The sequence below is a fragment of the Cavia porcellus genome, unplaced genomic scaffold (genome assembly GCF_034190915.1).
Source record: "Cavia porcellus strain 051 isolate PalLab524CR breed Dunkin Hartley unplaced genomic scaffold, mCavPor4.1 scaffold_13, whole genome shotgun sequence".
NCBI lineage: Eukaryota > Metazoa > Chordata > Mammalia > Rodentia > Caviidae > Cavia > Cavia porcellus.
This window is the reverse complement of record NW_026947496.1, coordinates 29,018,016-29,036,209: the sequence shown is the minus strand read 5'-3', so window position 1 is coordinate 29,036,209 and position 18,194 is coordinate 29,018,016. Positions and strand designations below refer to the sequence as shown.

Here is an 18,194-nt window from a genome sequence, read left to right as displayed (position 1 = left end):
TGAAATATAATGTATATCTGACACAAGAAAATATAAAGAAACTTATAACTCAATAAAAAAGACAAAGAAATAAAACAAAAGAGGAAAAATTTTTAGAGATACCTCAAGGAACCCGATATACATGTGGTCAGTTAGCTATTCAACTTAAAAGGATGAAGAAATGTGAAAAAGAGAACAAAAGAAGTAAGACAACAACCATGAAAAGAGATAAGTAAAGTAAGAAGGAAATCTGTTCTTTCAAAATAAGGCAAATAGTTCTTTGGCCAAAATGTTCAACAGAAAAATACACAAATGATGGGGGTGGAATTTTTAAGTAGAAATCTGTATTTGTTTCTATCAATAATATTATGATGCAACTGATTCTGACAGTAAAATTTACACAAAATAAAATGGCCCACAGTTACTAAAACTACCTACTATGCAGTGTAAGGAAATCAGTCCTCCTGGATGACAATGTCACAGTAATAATAAGAACAAAGAGAGAAAAGACAACTGAGAGCTCAGGGGTGGAGTCTGGTAGCTCTAAGGACAGAAGATGTGACAAAGAAGCAGCATACTTCAGGGAAGGGACAGTGAGCAGATGGCCAGGGGACAGCCTTGTGACTCCTAGGATGACCCAATAGGACCCCACATTCTGCTGTGAACAGAGATAGGACCCTAATTCAGTAGATCCCTAAAGTGTCAAGTAGATTCTCAAGTTTGTACATATAAAAAGAGGTCATTCTGAAAACTACTAGTAGAGAAGTATTTCTTGAAATAAACCCATAACCACAAGTCTTACATAAAAATTAATAATTTTATTACATGAAAAGTTTTCTCTTCAGCTAATGATCTACACCACTAACATATTCCTGTGAAGGTATATAAACTATTGAGATACAATGAATGATTAATATCCAAAGATTATATCATTTTAAATTTAGTAATAAAATACAACACACTAAGACAATTTGATAAAATATATATTGTAGCAGAATATAGACATGGAAATCCAAATGCTAACAGTTATTTAATGAAATTTACAGCTCATAGTAACAGAAAACAATGGGCAAAAAAAAGCAAAAATCACTTATCACTTACTCCTACTTGGCTGGCACTCATTAAAGTGCTGGACAACACCATGGATGGTCAGTTCTCAAGCATGATACAAGAATACATGGTGGCACTCAGTTACTTCTGAAGAACTTCAGGCTCCTTGTGGACAGGGAGAAAAGCGCCACTGGAGGAGAGATGGTCATTTCCCAGAGGAGCACTCAGGACCATCAGAGTTAAGGAAAACACACAAAACTATGTCGGGGAGTCTTAAAAGTCTCCTGAGTCCAGGAGGGAGAAGCAGTGTAGATGACATGGGGACCCAGCAATTCTCCAGTCCATACTGAGCAGCACACAGGTGTGTCCATCCATGGAGCAATTTACCATGTGCTGTGGGTCCACAGAGCTTCATTCTATGCCATGGGCTCCACTGTGAGAATCTACAGAGCTGAAACAAAATCAGTGCTATCTCAAGGAAAAGCAGGTGAGGAGAGATCACATACAAAAGCCAGAGCAAAAGCAATGGATAGATACCAACTTGCCTTTCCTTGACCATCCACTCAGAGCATGTCATACTGCATTTAACATGTGGGCAACTTACTAAGATATTTCTAATGAAAACACACACTGAGAAAACTTCACATCCATAAGGCTTGGGAGATGAAATCTTTCTTTGGTGTCATTTTAGTTCTGTAAACAATGTCTGGAGCAAATATAGTCACATGTTAAACTTCAGTAATGGCAAGCTGAGTGTACATAGTTCAATTGCATTGTTTTTGTGCTTTTACAGTTAGACACAACTTTAGGCTGAGATCAAGTGAGTCTCAGATTTTATACCAGCCTTCCCTATGCCTCCCTGGCCTTAGAATATCAGTGAAAACTGAGGAAAGGACACAGGGTCACCTGAGAATAGCCAAGCACTCTCCACTGTACACAATGTGTGGACTGCAGGCTCCTTAATGTTCACAAAGAAGGGGCAGGGACAAAGCAGGGCAGGAAAGGATGGGTTTAGAGCTGAATGGAGACAGGATCAGGGTGGGATAAGTTGTGGCAGTGTCTTGAAGCCAGACAAGGTCAAGGCAGTGTAGGGCTGGGCAAGTGATGGGACCTTGAGCATTTGAGTGTCTCCAGACCCCCTCCTGTCCAGGGCACTCCAGTGAGATGCAGGTGGTGTCTTCCCCTAAAGCTCTTTGCGTCTTCTGACTTCAGCTGGGTCCCAAGTTGTCCTCTTCCACTTCTGACTCCTTGCTTATCCTTCAATGTTTGTCTCAGCAGTAAACTGAAATGTCACATGTGAAAGTCACAAGAGAGGACAGTGAGTTGTAGCAAAAGACAACTGTGACAAATATCCCATAAGAAAGGAAATCTACCACATCCATTTAGAACCTTATCTGTTACCCAAAATAAGTGACATTAGCAGAAAAGAGTATTTTAAATTCCCCCTCAACCTTCCAGGATGCTGCTCAGCGTGCAAACCTAACTCATTCCTGCACGGAAACTTTCCAAGGGCATATCCCACAGGTAAGAAAAGACTGCAGTTTTGGGGTCCCACATGTTCATTGTCCTGTTCTAGTCCAAGTGGTTAATCTAAGGTCCCAGGGTCTCCCGACTGTAGATCCTGCAGCCAGAGGCCTGGCCCAGCCCCAGAGAAAGCCCACTGACAATGGACCCTATAAAGACAGGGAGTCAGGGCAAGAGACAGCCTGACTGGGTGGGCAAAGGCCTGGGCAAGGCCAAGAACTGATCCTAGATGACAGCTGGGGACAAGCACTTCAGTGTCATTATAGAGCTGCAAGATGTCAGTCCTATGTTGGACCCTTTACCCTCTCCCTTTTAATGCATCAGGAGCAAACTGGGCATCAGTAGGTCACTGAAGTGCTTTCTAGAAGATCCAAGGAGCTGCAGGGGTGCAACCCTCTAGTATGGAGTAAGTCCCACACACTCGTGAATACTAATTTGTTCTTGTATCTAAAATCTAGTCCTTACTTTTCTGGAGTAATGAAGGCTCACAGAAGGGATGAGCTTAATCTGTACTTCCTTGAATATTAAGTGTGGTGAACAAGAAGAGTTTATTTTTCTTATTACTTGTTATAACCCTATGAATTCCAGCTCAGAAGGCACAGGCTCAGGTTGCTCTAAATGGGCATCACCAGGCAGGAGAAGTGAGAGCTTCTATGGATACTGAATGTTGACAACAGACATCAAATAGATGTCTGATAGAAGGTAAAGACAAAAATATATAAACAGAATGCAGAGGTCCACAAGCCAAGAGTTTTCTATCCTCTTCATATGTATCCTGAGGACATGGGCATAAGATATGATATAACTGTCTCATTTTCACTGAATCAATAGCTTTTCCTCTGACTTCATACCATCATCAAATAGGCATACAGTTTTGGGAGGAGATAATTTTATTGATGGCCCATGAGTGAAGAAGGGAGTATCACACTCTAAAGGCACCTTATCCCCCAGCAGGTCTGGGTCTAGCTTTTTAATAGGAACTTAGGAAAGGATTTGGTATATATGTTGTTCTTAGAGCTGTTCACAGAATGAGAGATTTCTAGAAACTGAGTGCTACCTCTTTTTCTGGCTAATTTGGACATAGTCAGATCTGTCATGGTACTCCTGGCTGTGGGGTTTTTTGGTAGGTTTTTCATTACAGTGAGCCCAAGGTGCTCTGGAGTGTCAGCATGGGATCCAGTTCATACATGACAAGTCTGGAGTACCTCACCCACCATGGATAGTCGGAAGTACATGATAACTGGGTAGTTGGCACCTGGGAGCAGGTGGTTATCAGTAACCTGGCTGAAACTTTTGCAAACAAGCAACATTAGACTGACTGGGCCACAATTTTTAAATAATTTGAAGGTTCATTCAGTCTATTGACACCTTTGTTCTAGATGACCACAGGCAAGTGGTAAAGGTGACTTAGCCGAGCATAAGTTAGAATTGTGCATAAGCCTATTTTTTCTTTTCCCAAGAACAAGAAATAGAAAATACATCAATAACCAGGTTACCTTTTCATGGTCCTGCACAAAGTTAAACTCATCAGTTATCCAATGAGTGCTGGTGCATTATAAATATAAGGGAGAGGAAAATTAAGTGGGTCCCTAGAATAAGACTAAAAGGACACACTGATGAGAAAAACAAACAAGAATTTTTTACCACGTGCATCACAAGCACACAACTGAATAAGCAAGAGATGCGTAATGCAAAGGAAAGGCCAGAACTTGAGCTTTAGAATATGCTAAGAACATAAATTGTGAGAGCAGTGAAAAAAGCAAAGGAAAAGGACTTCGAGTTTTTAGGTTGACAAATTACAGGAAGGCAAACATATAGCCAAGTTAATGGTAGACAAAGGGTGGTGTTTACAAAGTTTGTGAAGAAGTTCCCTCTGGTAATAACTCCAGCCTAGAGTCTCTGGGATACCTTTGCAAATTTATGCCCCACTTCTAGCAAAAGGAAGAAGATCGAAAGCCTTTATTGTTTCCTATTTTCTTAATTGTTTTCAGCTCAAACAATGTCATGCTGAAACAACATCTAGTAAGTTAACGTAATTCTTGACAATCCATGTGCCACAACCCTGACTAGGAGAACTTATGACACTGGCAGCTTGGGCAATGGCTTGACATCTTCTAGCTCCTGTCTTAGGCAGAGATGCAGGCCCTGGCATGCCTCTGCCATCCAGTAACAGCTCAGCTTCATTCCTTCACTCTTAGAGAGGTGATATAAAAGGACCTCAGTGTTAGCAAACATTAATTTTTATATCAGCTACAAAATGTAACAGTTAACATTTTTGTGACTTCAGTCATCAATAATAAGGTCGTTTGTGCTTTGGCTGACTTCACTATTGTCCTGTCATTAGCCCATTCAGTTAAGATCATGTAAAACCAATTGGGATGTAATTCCCAAAATAAAACCATGTGTAGAATTAAGCTCTATTTGATCATGTCATAGTCATCACAAAGACTGCCAACAGTCATTCCAGAAATAACTATCTACTAAGATGTTAAAATATTTCATGATAGCTGCCTCTAATACAGCCCACAACATACCAACTACTCTCTCTTTTCCAGAATTGAGTCTTCTATTAAAAATCATTTTTTACTCCTACTTTTGTTTCCATTTGAAGCCTCTCACACTAAACCAACCTTAGCTTTTCTAACACCTTACTCAGTGATTTCCCAGGCAAACTCACTAGGGAGATGTAGAGTCTGGCAGACTCTAAGATTATAGTTCCCATTAGAAATCAATGTGTCCTTGGTTGGATAACACATTTTTTATTTTCTCATTCTTTATAGAGTTGACAGACAACTGAAACTTTTTTTACACTCTTCTTCCATACATGAGTCCAAATAGCTTAATCAAAGTGGGACAGTTTGACTCCTTGATCTCAGGGTTACCCTAATTATCACCAGTCACCACTGGAAATGAAAACCCCAAGCCCATGAAGAGTGATACAGAGGACAATGTCTGGTCATCACATTTTCTTTTTTTCTCATCACAAAAGCTGACCATCTGAGGGTTTTTCACAGACCAAATCCCCAGCATTATTCTAATAGAGAGGAGAAGCAGCAGAGAAAAAAACTGCTTACCAGATTCCCATATTTTCAAGCCAAGGAAACTTTTCTCCTTTCCCTACTCACAAGTTAGAGGCAGGAACAAAGGCGAATGCTGATAAACCTGGAAATAGGGCCGCAGAGTACCAGAGAAGGAAGCCTTGGGGAAGGTGAAGATGTGGGAGCCAGTGGTCATGTTGTAGAAGGACACAACTCCAGCCTCATAGTCCAGAACAATCCCCACCACTTGGGGCTGCTCAAATAGCTCAAGAGCAGTAGTGGGAGAGGTCAGTGCTATGTAACTGCCTTCTGTGCACCGTCGGATGGTCCAGGATTCAAACTCAGCCTCCTGCTTCATGCTGAGGACCAGCTCCACATTGTTCAGACAAACCCCCACATCCCAAGCTGTTCCTTCTCCAACATCCACTTCAAAGAAGTGTCTTCCCGAGGTGAAGCCCTCACAGCCCATGACATGGGGGAAAGCGGTGATTCTCCCGGAACAAACTTCAGGATTCTGCTGGCTACTTCCCTCAGACACTTGTCTTTGCTCTTCAGACAGAGTTAGGGCAGGATGAGCTGTATCCGGATCCCCAGTCACATTGACTGCAAAAATGTACATAAGTAAAACTAAATATACTTTTGTTACCAAAAATAAAATTTATTTTAAATAAAATCAACCTATTTTCAAATCCAAGAATGATAACTTTTTGGTCTGGGGATCAAACCCAAGACTTTGGGCATGGTAGGCAAGTGCTGAGCAACCGAGCTACATCCCAAGCCTTAAGAAAGGTTCTGAATTGTTATATGTACCAACCATACAGTGAAAATCATCCGTTCTGTTCCAAGAAAGGGAAGGAGACTCCAAAGAGCTGATTTTTGCCTAGCATTACAATTCATAGGACACAGTAATTTCCTAACAACTAGTGGTAATAATAATGTCAATAATTCCATCATCTTCATCATCACCATTTCAGTTGTCAAGTTGTCAAGCAGCAGAACTAACCAGAGTGACATGGTTCCCATCTAGCAAAAGCCCCTGTTTTCCCTTGTTGATATCCAAGAATTAGGGGACAGTAGAGGCAAGTAAAATGCTTCTCCATCTTCATTTCATAACCACATGCAAGAAGAAATTGCATACTAAACAGTATAAGTAATAAATCAAAATTTATATGCATCTATATGCATATTAACATATAGTAGCATATGCATGTTCAAAATATGTTTATAATGTACATGCTATCATGTTATATGCTATATTTATACTATACAAATTCAAAGTCAATTTTTATATGTTAATATATAATATCATTTTATATAATACATTATTGCATCACAACATGCAATTTTCATATAATGTGCATCAAAGTTTAGCTTTCTATATAATACATATTATATTTTTTATCTCTGTTTTTCTATATAAAATCTGGCAGGATGGTTTCAACATCAGAGTCAGCGTGAAGAACAAACATGCAATGTATTCAGTTGGTGCAGAACACTGGCAAGAGGTATGGAAAAGAAATGTGTTTAGAAAACTTTGATAAAACATATAAACTCTCTTTCTATCCAAGCAGGTGTCATGTGGAAGAAGACTCCCCATCCACCCAACAGCTGTCGTCACCATCACAACATTCTCAGACTATGATGATTGCAACACTCTCAGACCATGATGGCAGATAAGTTTTCATTACCTAGATTTATAAAGACAGCGTATAGCTATCACAACCTTCTCCTGAGTTCACACTGAAGAAATACTTGGCCATGTGGGCAAGGAGCCAAAGGGAGGCCTGTGGAGCTGAAGGCAGCCTCCAGCCACAGGCAGTAAGAAGCCAGGGCCCTACATGCAACCCAAGGAGAATAAATCCTGCCAGTAACGTAAGAGAACAAGAATGGGTACCTTCTCTAGAGGGGTGTTCAGGTGAGAATACAGCCTGGCCACACCTTCACTGCAACCTCCTGAGAGCCTAAGCAAAGAGCCCTCACACAGTACTCAGACTCTTGACTCACGAAGTTTGTGAGATGATATAACTGTATTGTTTTAAGACTAAACTTTGCTAATTTATTAGTAACAATAGATAGATAAAATAACCAGGAAATAACTTCAGGTAAGGTCTGATTGTATAGGCTGATAATCACAATAAAACTTGCTATTTTCACAGTTGCTATGCTTTGTAATTATGGAGAAATCTAGCAATCACTGATAAATAGAGCAAAGGTGGCAGGATCACACTAGAATTCACTTCTGTCATGGGTCTAACATTTTCCTGTATTGTATGAGGCAATTCCTTAAAATTTTTTAAACCATAGTCCATCATGCTCATCTATCTTTCTGCACTACTATCAGAATCTGAAATAGTCACAAGACACACAACAGTCAGATCTACCTCCATGCTGGGTCCCTGTCCTGGCCCACATACCCAGTTAACAGGACAATATTGGGTAGTAGGAGCTGTGAATGCACTCATTCCTCAGACAGGGATATCAAATGACAGGGCCGCCACACAGGAGATCAAGAACTGGAAGCTTCCCATAATGATAGCATACAGTACAGACTCAATACGGAGCACACAGGACTAGGACAGTGAGGCAGCTCTGCTGAAATAACCATGCAACTGCTGCAGGCAGCTGAGTTAGTTAGAAATATTATAGGCAGTGAGACAGGGCTAGGTCCTCAAAGGAGCCAATACAGAGGCCCAGATGCCTTGCAACTGTGGGAGAGAGACAGACACCTCCTGCTGTAGGCCAGGCCTCAAGACAAAGGATCAAACAAATGCATCCACATCCTAAGGACTGATATTCTAAATAGTTCTCTATTACCCTGAGGAAGTCAGGAACCACCCTCCCAATTCCCTAGGGAAAAGTCATAGCTCTCTAAGAATGTCCAGCCTTCTACATGACTCCTTCTGTATTTGTCCCCAATTTAATCAATTTTACCTGAACTATTAATCTTATTGGCTAACTGTAGTAATGTTCCATCTTATGCCCATCTGCCTTGTGATTTTCCAGTTTTCCCTCACCTTGAACACCTCTCGCCCCATGATTTTGCTCTATAAATGTCCCTGGAAAAGACAGAGTCCTTGGCAACCCGCTCAGGATCCCTTCTGTCTCTCTCAGACAGAAGCTTTCTGTCAATAAATATATTCTACCCTTAACCTCTGTTGCTCCTAAAATTCATTTTTCGATTTTAGAGAACACGAACTCATACTGGACATAGGTTGGGAGTTTCATTCCCCTATATCACAACTTCTCATCAAGGATACTTAGGATGGTACCAACTGCTCACCAATCCTCCCATAGCAGCACTGAGAGAGCCCTGAGCTCTCTCTTATACCTTGATGACGTCTTAACATTGTTTTCACATCCAAGTAAAGCTCAGCGACACTGCATGAAGTATGAACCTCCAAGTTAAAGACCTCAGGAGCCTCCAGCTTCACAGCCCAAGTCCTGAAGAAAGCAGAGGCAGAGATTCCTCAGTGGCCCTCTCCACTCAGCTGTCTGCCTAGACCCTCCCTTCCTGTGTTTACATGGTACTCACCTGCTCAAGGTTTCTTTCACATCCTATAAGGAATAAAAACAAAAGGCGAGAGTGTTAACCTCCACCCCCTGGGTTGTGGCATGAAGATGCTATCTCCAAACACAACTCCCCAAAAAAGAAAGAGGGGCCCAGCCTGACACACTGCTGCAGAGTCAGGAGCAATGATCTCACCAGACTTCTGCCACTCAGCAGGAGGCAGTGATCTCCCTGGGAAAGCCTGTGGGGAAGAGCAGTAACCACGGTGGCATCAGCCTGGGGTTGCTTGGGACACAGGAAGGAGCTTTACTGAGACTCTCTCTGGCAAGACTGGTTCTCAGGGACCTGATGTCTTGCAGAGTAAACCCATGGAGAGGTCACTCGTCACCAAGGCTGTGTGTGGTGACTGCAAACAAGCTCCTGAGATTGGATCACTGAGGTCATAGCAGCCAGTGGGCCACCTTCACAGCTAAAGACCATTAATCCCACTAGTGAGGTCCCAAATGAACAGCTCCAGTAATTTGTCATTGTGGAACTATAAGAAGGCCCATCGTTGCTTCATAGCAGGGGATCTATCTGAGGCAAATCAGAGAAAGACCCTTGTTTGGGCTGCCCCACTGTCTCCATCTGTCATCGGGACAAGTATTTCAGGGCAGAAACTGACATAGATCCCTGCACATAGCCAAAGGGAAATAAAAGCTAACCTTTGTGTCCATCTGGCCACTTTACATTCACCCACAGGATACCAGGTTTTTTTTTTTTTTTTTTTTTTTTTTTTTTGTGCTGGGGATTAAATCCAAGGCCTTGGTCAGGCTAGGCAAACCCTCTACCACTGAGTGATAGCCCCAATCCTTTTAGTGAATTTTAATTTCAGACAAAATGTCACTGAGTCATACAGCATGCCCTTACATTTGTAATCCTCCTACCTAGGCCTCTCAACTAGCTGGGTTTACAGAGTGGTGCACAGTGCCTAAGCTACCACACTAATGCCCACGTTGGAGCAGAAGCAGGCTTTGGCCATCTTCCCATGCTTCCTGACCATTCTCCTCCTCCTAGCTCAGTATCAGAATCCTCTTTTCCTTCTCCAAGTCCACAGCCTCACCTGCAGCAGGTTCTGGGCTGAGCCCTGACATTTTGCCTTCAGTTCCAGGATGTGGCTCTTGAGCTCCTCGCTCTTCTGCTCCAGGTTGGCCTCACTCTCCCTCAGTCTCCTCAGCATCTGCTCTTCTTCCTTCTCCAGCCTCCAGAGATACAACTTCTCTTCTTCATGTAGAAAAGTCTGCAGACGCTTGAAATCAGACTTGATTTTTTGTTTCTGAGTCTCTACCTCCTGCTGCAGTTTAAAAAATATTGTCAAAAGTGTCACCAAACCAGGTGTCCATATATAGGTGACAGATAAACAAAATGTGGTACATAGGCAAAAGGAAGTACTACAATCTTAAAAACAATGAAAGTTTGAGCCTTGCCACAAAGCTAAATCTCAAAGACACTCTACTAAGGAAAACAATCCAGGATCTAGTGGACACATAGTGTTCCTCTTACTTTAATAGGTACCTATGACAGTTAAGTGGAGACAGAGAAGAATATAGCAGTTAGCAGATGGTGGCAGGAAGGGAGAATGGAGTTTAGTGTTTGATGAAGTACAAATATCTGGTTTGGTGTAGAGAAAATAAGTCATTCTAGTATTTTATCTCAATAATCCTAAACACTAGAATGGAAAATAGTCAAATTCAGTGAATCAGATTCTTACCTTCCAATAATTTATTTGTGTTGTTACCCACTTTGTCTCATTTGTACATTCCTGTTGAAGTTCATTCAAATTTCTGGCAGCTTCCTCTAGCTTCTCCTAAAGGATAAATTGGGTGAATAAAGACTATTCAATTTGATTCTTAATTAGACACTCAATGAAAATCCCAGCATCCAAGGTGTGCTAAAATACCAGTGAGTATTTCTTGGGTCTTCACATTTTCCAGGGAGACTGCTGAGCGCAGTATGTGCTGTGACGTACAGACGCTCTCACCAACCTTGAGGAAATTAGAATTTTTAAATATCTTTTCTAAATTGTGGAAAAAGTGTCTCAAAAGAGACACTTGGGAGAATTACTGGTAAGCAGTGGGACTGGACTTCCAACCTCCGGTTCTGACCAGGGCCTGAACTATGACCATTACTACAGTGTGGCCACAGAAATGTTGCATAGGGTTGGTGATTACCTTTAAAAAGATCATATAAATTAGTGTGCTACACAAATATATCCAATTCTAGAGTATTTGGTGCATGTCTTAGTCATTTTCTCACTGCTGAGACATAGAACCCAATATCCATAACTTAAAGGAAGACAAATATAGTTTGGCTCAAGTTTTCAGTCTATATAATTTGTAGGTTCCAGGCAGATACACTGGTGGATGGGCTGAGCAAGAAGAGCAGCTCATGTCACGGCAGCCAGCAAACAGCAAAATGAGCCTGGGAGCTAATCTTTCTGGGTCACACCCCTGGTGACCCACCTTCCCCAGCCAGATGCCTACTCCTAACAGCAACTTAGGTATGGCACCTCCCCTGCACCAGTGTAGAAAGACTTAATATCTGTGCCAAGCTTTTTGGCTGTTTTTCAAAACAGTTTCTCATGTGTTCTTTGAAAGAATTTGAAGCAGACACCAATTATTCCTCATAATCAAAAGTTAATGAATATAATCATTACAGGCAAACATGTACAAATAAAAACTACACAGATCCCAGCCTTTTCCAGTGAGTCAGCACCATCTTCAGACAACAGGAGAGGAGAACAAGAAGTCAACAAGAAGCAAAGCCCTCCCTCAGAGTAGGTGTCATATGTGGGCCACTGTGGGAAGAACCAAATGCCAGCCCCCTCTGGTGCTTGCACTGGGAAACAAGAGCCAGTGCAAGCCAGTGTCCCCCTTGAAACTCCCATGGGTGACCAGTTGATCTGGAGAAACACAGGCTGCAGTGATAGCTACTGAAGTAAAATGTACTTTAATGCTTGTAGTGTTTAGTGTTTCACTGACCTTGCAGGTCTAAAGCTGGCAGTCTGACCATCTATTCAGAGGATAACAACACACAGTGTAGCATCTATGGGGGACCTCCTTCTGAAGGTGGTAGTCGTTGTTAATTCCCTATTACCTTGTTTTGAAGTCCTGTATCATTTTCATTGTTTTACTTGGTTTACTTTTATTCTGTTTCATCTTGTTTGATTCTATTATATCTGATGGCAAGGGCAACTACTTCAAAGATAATAAGAAATACTAGAGTAACCAATTTGGATTTATTATTATCTTGTTTTGAAGTCATTTATTGTGTTCATTGTTTTATTTTTATTAGTTGTATTCTGTTCTGTTCTGTTTGATTTTTACTATGTCTAAAGGTAACTGCAGCTGTTTTGAAGACAACAGGCATTATGGTAACCATTGTTGATTTCCTGTTATCTTGTTTTGAAGTCCTGTGTCACACTGTTTTGTTTGGTTGGCTTTATTCTGTTTTATTATACTTGGTTTTATTCTCTTTAAAATAAAAATTACCAAAAAGTTTTAAAAATTAAAAAACAAACCATACAAAAAAATTAAGAGTGGCCTATTAATCCCTATAAGCCCACAAAATGCACTTTGGGGAAAGGGCTCCACCTAGCTACCATAGCAAAGTATACTGCTCCTAGTATATGCCACTTGCCATTCTCTTAATTAAGTTTATTGCACATTTGCCAAGGAGCCTGTTGAGTGCAGTATGTACTATGACGTAGGTAACCAACCTTGAAAAGTTAGTAGAATTTTTTAATATCCCTTTCTAAATTGTGGAAAAATGTTTCAAAAGAATATACATAATGAATATACAAATTCATCCTAAGGAATTTGTACCTTGATTCTGTTCTTTTCCCACATCCCTACCTTCCCTTCAACCTGTATTCCTCTCCTTATTTACAAAAATTTTGTTTCTATTTTTCCTTCTTTTCTCCTCTTGTTCTCTTTCCCTTTCTTCTCCCCCTCTTATTTCTCCTCTCCATTTGAACACTTTCTTCCTATTTCACAATATCTGTTATAAATTTTGGTCCTGATTTACTTTCAGCTTCTCACATCAGAAAAACAATGTGGTATTTACACACCTGTGTCTGAGTTTTTAACTTAAGAGTATGGTCTCAAGGTGCATTCATTAGTTAGAAATGTCTCATGTTTAACCTTCTTTATAGCAAAGTGTATAACAAAACCATGCCCTTATCCATTTGTCAGTTGATGGGCATTTGGGCTGTTTCCAAGATTTAGCTATTATGCCACATGCCATTCTAAACTGTACATGTTTCAATGTCCTAAAACTCCATTGCCAAGGTAAGGCCTGGCTTACATCTCTATGCACAGAAGGGAAAACCAAGGCATGAAAATGTTAAACAGATTGTCCCAAACGGACCACACGGTAAGGGCCAGGGGTAGGATTTTAACCTAAACTGTGTACCTGAAAGTTAACAACCTTGAACTACCATTCTTCCCCTACTTTCTGGGAGAGTAACTCAAATAGGACCATTCCTATTTCAGGCATCAGCAGCTCCATGGAATCCAACAAAGTACCGTTTATGTCGAGCAAGGGTCAGGACGGATGTGACCTTAGGAAACTCAAGGGGCCTTCGTGGAATCCAAGTCTGCTCCTTAGAAGAGACAACCAGCAGCTGTGCTGGGCACGAGCTCCTCAACTCCAGCAGGACCAAGGCCCAGGGCAGCAGGCCTAAGTCATCTCCTTCCTTCACCACCATACAAGGCTATTTTTTTAAACTATTCTGCAAGAATTTTATTTGAAACTGTTATTTTACTACCTTTCTAGAAGGGAAAATTTGAATTCTAACTTTGATATTCCTTGTATTTTAGGAGAGTCGAGGTGTTAACTTTTCCCAATGGGCCCGATCCTCTACTTCCAAAGTGAAAATGCACTTATGATAGACACTGAGGTCTAGGGTTGAGACTTGGAACTGATGTTCAGGTCTAGTCCTCTGCACACGCCCAGGAGCCTGTGCCTGGTTGCATACTCACCTTATAGCCCTGGTACACGTCTTCTACCAGCTCTGTGGCATGTCCTCGGTGCTGTGGTGTCCGCTCACAGCGCCAGCAGATGAGCTGGCCATCATCCTCACAGAAGAGCTGGAGCCGCTCTTTATGGGCCTCACACACCCGCTCCCGCTCTGTCTCCTCTGTCTCCTTGGTCTTCTCTACCTCACTGATTAGTTCAATGAGACTTGCTAGCTGCTTGTTGTCATATATGTTTTTTACCTTAATTGGCTTAAGACAGAGAGGGCAGAGCACTGGACCACTCCACTCGGCATTTATTGTTTGGTTTTTACAGAAATGCCTGATACAGCGTCTACAGTAGCTGTGTCCACAGCTGATGCTTACTGGGTCCAACATCACTTTCTTGCACATGGAGCAGGTAGCAATCGCTTTTATCTTTCGAATGATTGTTGTTGAGGACATAGCTTTTCTCAAGAAGCTGCAGATCTAAAAATGAAGTTGTCCAACTTTGCACAGCCCCTCACCTTTGCCTGTGATTGGCTTCCTCCACAGGTTTTGAAATCTTCAACCTAGAGAAAAGAAACAAGTTGGAATACAGAATATACACAGGTATGTAGCTATGATGTTTAATAATATAGCCACTTCCGTGGTTAGTTATCTGCAGGAGTTGCAGCAAGAGCCACAGCTCAGTGAGGGCTTGAGAAACTCCTTCACATTCTAATAACCACCATCACTTACTACCAGAATGATGTCTTTGTACCTGGAGGTAACCCTCAGACAGGTGAGCGGTCTTTTGGAAGGATTTCACTAAGACAGTCAAATCAGATTTCACCCTCACCTTCACCCCCACCACCAGACTCCTTTGGAGTTGGGAGAGGAGAAGAAAGGGACAAAATTTGGAAGTGACTTCTCCTTTGCAGTGGTTGTACCTAGAATGAAAAAATAGGTTTGAATTAATGTTACCAAGCAGGGTCTTTTTCTCTTATAATCAGGAACAGCCTCTTAGCACCACAAGATATTTCTTGTGTGGCTTCCAGTCTTTGACAACCACTTCTCCCAGAGTTATACTAGCTCCCTTCAGTGCCAGGGGGATTGGACTTATAGGCACCAGAGCCTCCCCTGCTTCAAGACCACACATCTTCCTCCTGAATCTCACTCACCTTATATTTTGGATCTTCTGAAATGTTTCGTGCCTTCTGGTGTAAGCCTCAGCACAGGAAGGGTGAGAACTCTAAGCTGACAGGCAAACATTTCCTGAGGAACTAGGCAGGGCTCTGCTGTCATCTGACACTCTCTCCACCCCTACCATGCTCTCAGACACCCACCTTGCTCCACCCACCCCTGGAGGACTCTGTTCAGGGCCTATCAGGAAGACAGCTCCCATTTGCTACCAATCCTGTCCAGGCTGCCACTTCCTGGAGCTGAGGCAGTCAGTTACCTCAGAACTAAGAAATGAGAAATGAAACTGAAGAGAGAGGAGAACCCCTGAGATTCAGCTAGAGAAGTTTCTCGCGTCTTTTGCCCTCAGCTTGTCCTGAAAGAGAAGGAGAACGCGAGGGAAACAGCTTCTTTGAAAGGAACAAAGTACCAATTTGGGAAACTCCCTGCAATTCCAGGGACAACAGTGGAGAAGGAGGCTTGCAGATGGCCAGCTCATAGCTGTGAAGTGAGATCTTTCCCCATCTCAAAATCAGATCACAGAGTTAAGGGATAATTACTATTAAACGAGAAAAAGTGGATAACCATCTTGAAATAAGACCTCGCCATATTCCTAGCCAAGGGAACGGGAGGTATTCATTGTAAGTGCAAAAGAAATGCTTGTGTAAGAAATAAATTCATGCAATGGTTCTCGGGAGTTGCTAAGGAGACTGGGGACACAGCAAAGAGGGAAAATATCTTGGATCCTAGGAGGCAGGTCAGGCTCACTCCAGGCCTATGGCCTGACTGGTTGGGAGTTAACTCAATAGCTGCTCACACTCAGTGCTGGGCAGTAGACAGAGAAATAACTTGGACTTCGAGGTCACAGCCCTTCTGGACCAAGAGGTCAGGATACAAGCAAGAGTATGAAACATAATCTTTTCTTCTCACCTTAAACAATAGTTTTTGGAGCACTCTGCCTGTCAAGGTGCTCCCAGAGCCTTCTGCCATTTTCCACATAGTAATTTGCTGCATCCTGGCAGATCCCATTGTAGCAGAACACATACAGAACAGGACAGACTGACTCAAGAGAAACTAGCACATAGTCGCCAGAGCAGATATAAGCTCCTCTATCTCAGACCTCACAATGACTCCTTGTTGATACCCCTAACTTCCATTATTCCAGAGGAAACTTTGTACTCTGGTTCAGTTCATCCCAAGTTTGCCCTATCAGCATAAAAAGGAAGGCTGTTAATGTCAGGAAAGAGAAGGGAAAGAAGGGGAGAGAAGGGGAGGGGAGGGGAGGGGAGGGGAGGGGAGGAGGGGAGAGGAGAAAGAAAGGAGAAAGAAAGAAAGAAAGAAAGAAAGAAAGAGAGAGAGAGAGAGAAAGAAAGAAAGGAAAAAGAAAGAAGAAAGAAAGAAAGAAAGAAAGAAAGAAAGAAAGAAAGAAAGAAAGAAAGAAAGAAAGAAAAGGAAAGAAAGAAAGAAAGGAAGGAAGGGACCAAGGAAGGAAAGAAGAAAGGGCATGTGGGGGTCACACAACTCAAATAGCAGTAGGCCAGGCTAGCAGTAAGACCTAGCCTTTGTTAGGAGATTCATTCACCTTGTACCTGCTTCCTGTTGAATGAACCAGGAGTTTGTTCATGCAGGGAGCTCAGGCCTTAGAAAGGGAAATGAAGCAGAGCAGCCTCTGGTCCGCGTTCTCAAAGTGAGACTAGGCTGATGCAGGATCTCTCTGATGGAGGAAGGTATCAACTCCAGTGAATACGCCTGGGCTGGTCCTGTGAGGCAAGGGTACAAGGGACAGAGACTTGAGTAGGGAGATGGTCACCAAGGTCACCTGAAAAAAGCCTTGGACTGACTGTCTCCCTGTGGGAAGAGGTGGCCCCAGGTGGCCCTTTAGCACCTTCCCTGGACTCCTTTAGGTGCTCTTCTCAACCACCCTCCCTGACCATCTGTTCACACCTGTGCCTTCCCTTGCTCTTGACCCTTTTCTAAAGCTGACAAAGAAGCAAACTGAAATTTCTGACACAGAGAAGCAAACTAAAATGGACAAAGGCAAGCAGGTTGAAATCTAAGCAATAATAGTTGGAGACTTCAATACTTCATCTTCAGTAACAGATTGAACAACTGGACAGGTTAACAATCAAATAAGAGACTTACTAATAAATACCTGTGCTCTATAAAGCCTAAAACTAACATATCTATAGGACATTGTATCCAACAAGAGCAAAATACACATCTTTGTCAAGTGCACACAGAATGCTCTCTAGTATAGACCATTTATTAAGCCATGAAACAAGTCTCAGTAGATTTTAAAGGATTAAAATCATACAGCTTGTGTCCTCTGATCTCAGTTGAAGAAAGGTAGAAATAAATAACAGTAGGAAAAGTGGCAAATTTACGAAGTAACAACTTATTCACAGTGAACAACATATTCCAGAAAAATCAGTAGCTCAAAAAAAAAAAAAAAGCACAAATAAAATTAGAAAATATTTTAAGATGAATGGAAATAGGAGCCTACCATGCAAAAGTTTTTGAGAAGCAATGAAAGCAGTACTAAGAAAGAAATTTACATTTGTAAATGCCTACATCTATGAAGATAAATGGTCTCAAATCAACAATGAAACTTCTACCAAATTAACTAGAGAAAGAGGACAAAATGAAGTCCAAAGCAAGCAAGATAGAAAGTTCTTAAAAACAAAAAAGAACAACAAATGCTTTGCAGAAAACCACAGAGGTTTCTCATTAATACGATACAGACAAGAAAACATCACAGAAAAATCTTTATAACATTAAAAGAGCCACACCCCTATAACCAGGGGGGAAAAATCTCTTACCTCGCAGGTAAAATGACTAAAACACAGAAGATGACAGAATATATGTCATCATATGTGACGTGTTAAGATGGATTTTTATCCTGCAAATGTAGGTTTTCTGTGTCATTTTAAAAGTAAACTG

General features: G+C 41.7%; 1 protein-coding gene across 4 annotated transcripts; it reads right to left on the bottom strand.

The window, feature by feature from the left end:
- Positions 1 to 777: 777 nt before the first annotated feature.
- LOC100713464 (E3 ubiquitin-protein ligase TRIM38-like) lies at positions 778 to 15,415 on the bottom strand. Of its 4 annotated transcripts, none has more exons than XM_063259988.1 (9): positions 15,257 to 15,397; positions 14,857 to 15,025; positions 14,121 to 14,665; positions 10,850 to 10,945; positions 10,202 to 10,432; positions 9,124 to 9,146; positions 8,872 to 9,032; positions 5,628 to 6,194; positions 778 to 2,311 (listed from the first exon to the last, which is right to left on the bottom strand). In XM_063259988.1, the coding sequence occupies exons 3-8, from the start codon at positions 14,556 to 14,558 to the stop codon at positions 5,671 to 5,673; spliced, it is 1,473 nt and encodes a 490-aa protein (XP_063116058.1). In that variant the 5' UTR covers positions 14,559 to 14,665; positions 14,857 to 15,025; positions 15,257 to 15,397; the 3' UTR covers positions 778 to 2,311; positions 5,628 to 5,670. The 4 variants fall into 4 exon arrangements, with proteins under 4 accessions (XP_063116058.1, XP_013006873.1, XP_003468919.1 ...); XM_013151419.2 differs by having other exon boundaries at positions 14,935 to 15,025; XM_003468871.3 differs by having other exon boundaries at positions 8,920 to 9,032; positions 14,935 to 15,025.
- Between the last annotated feature and the right edge of the window lie 2,779 nt (positions 15,416 to 18,194).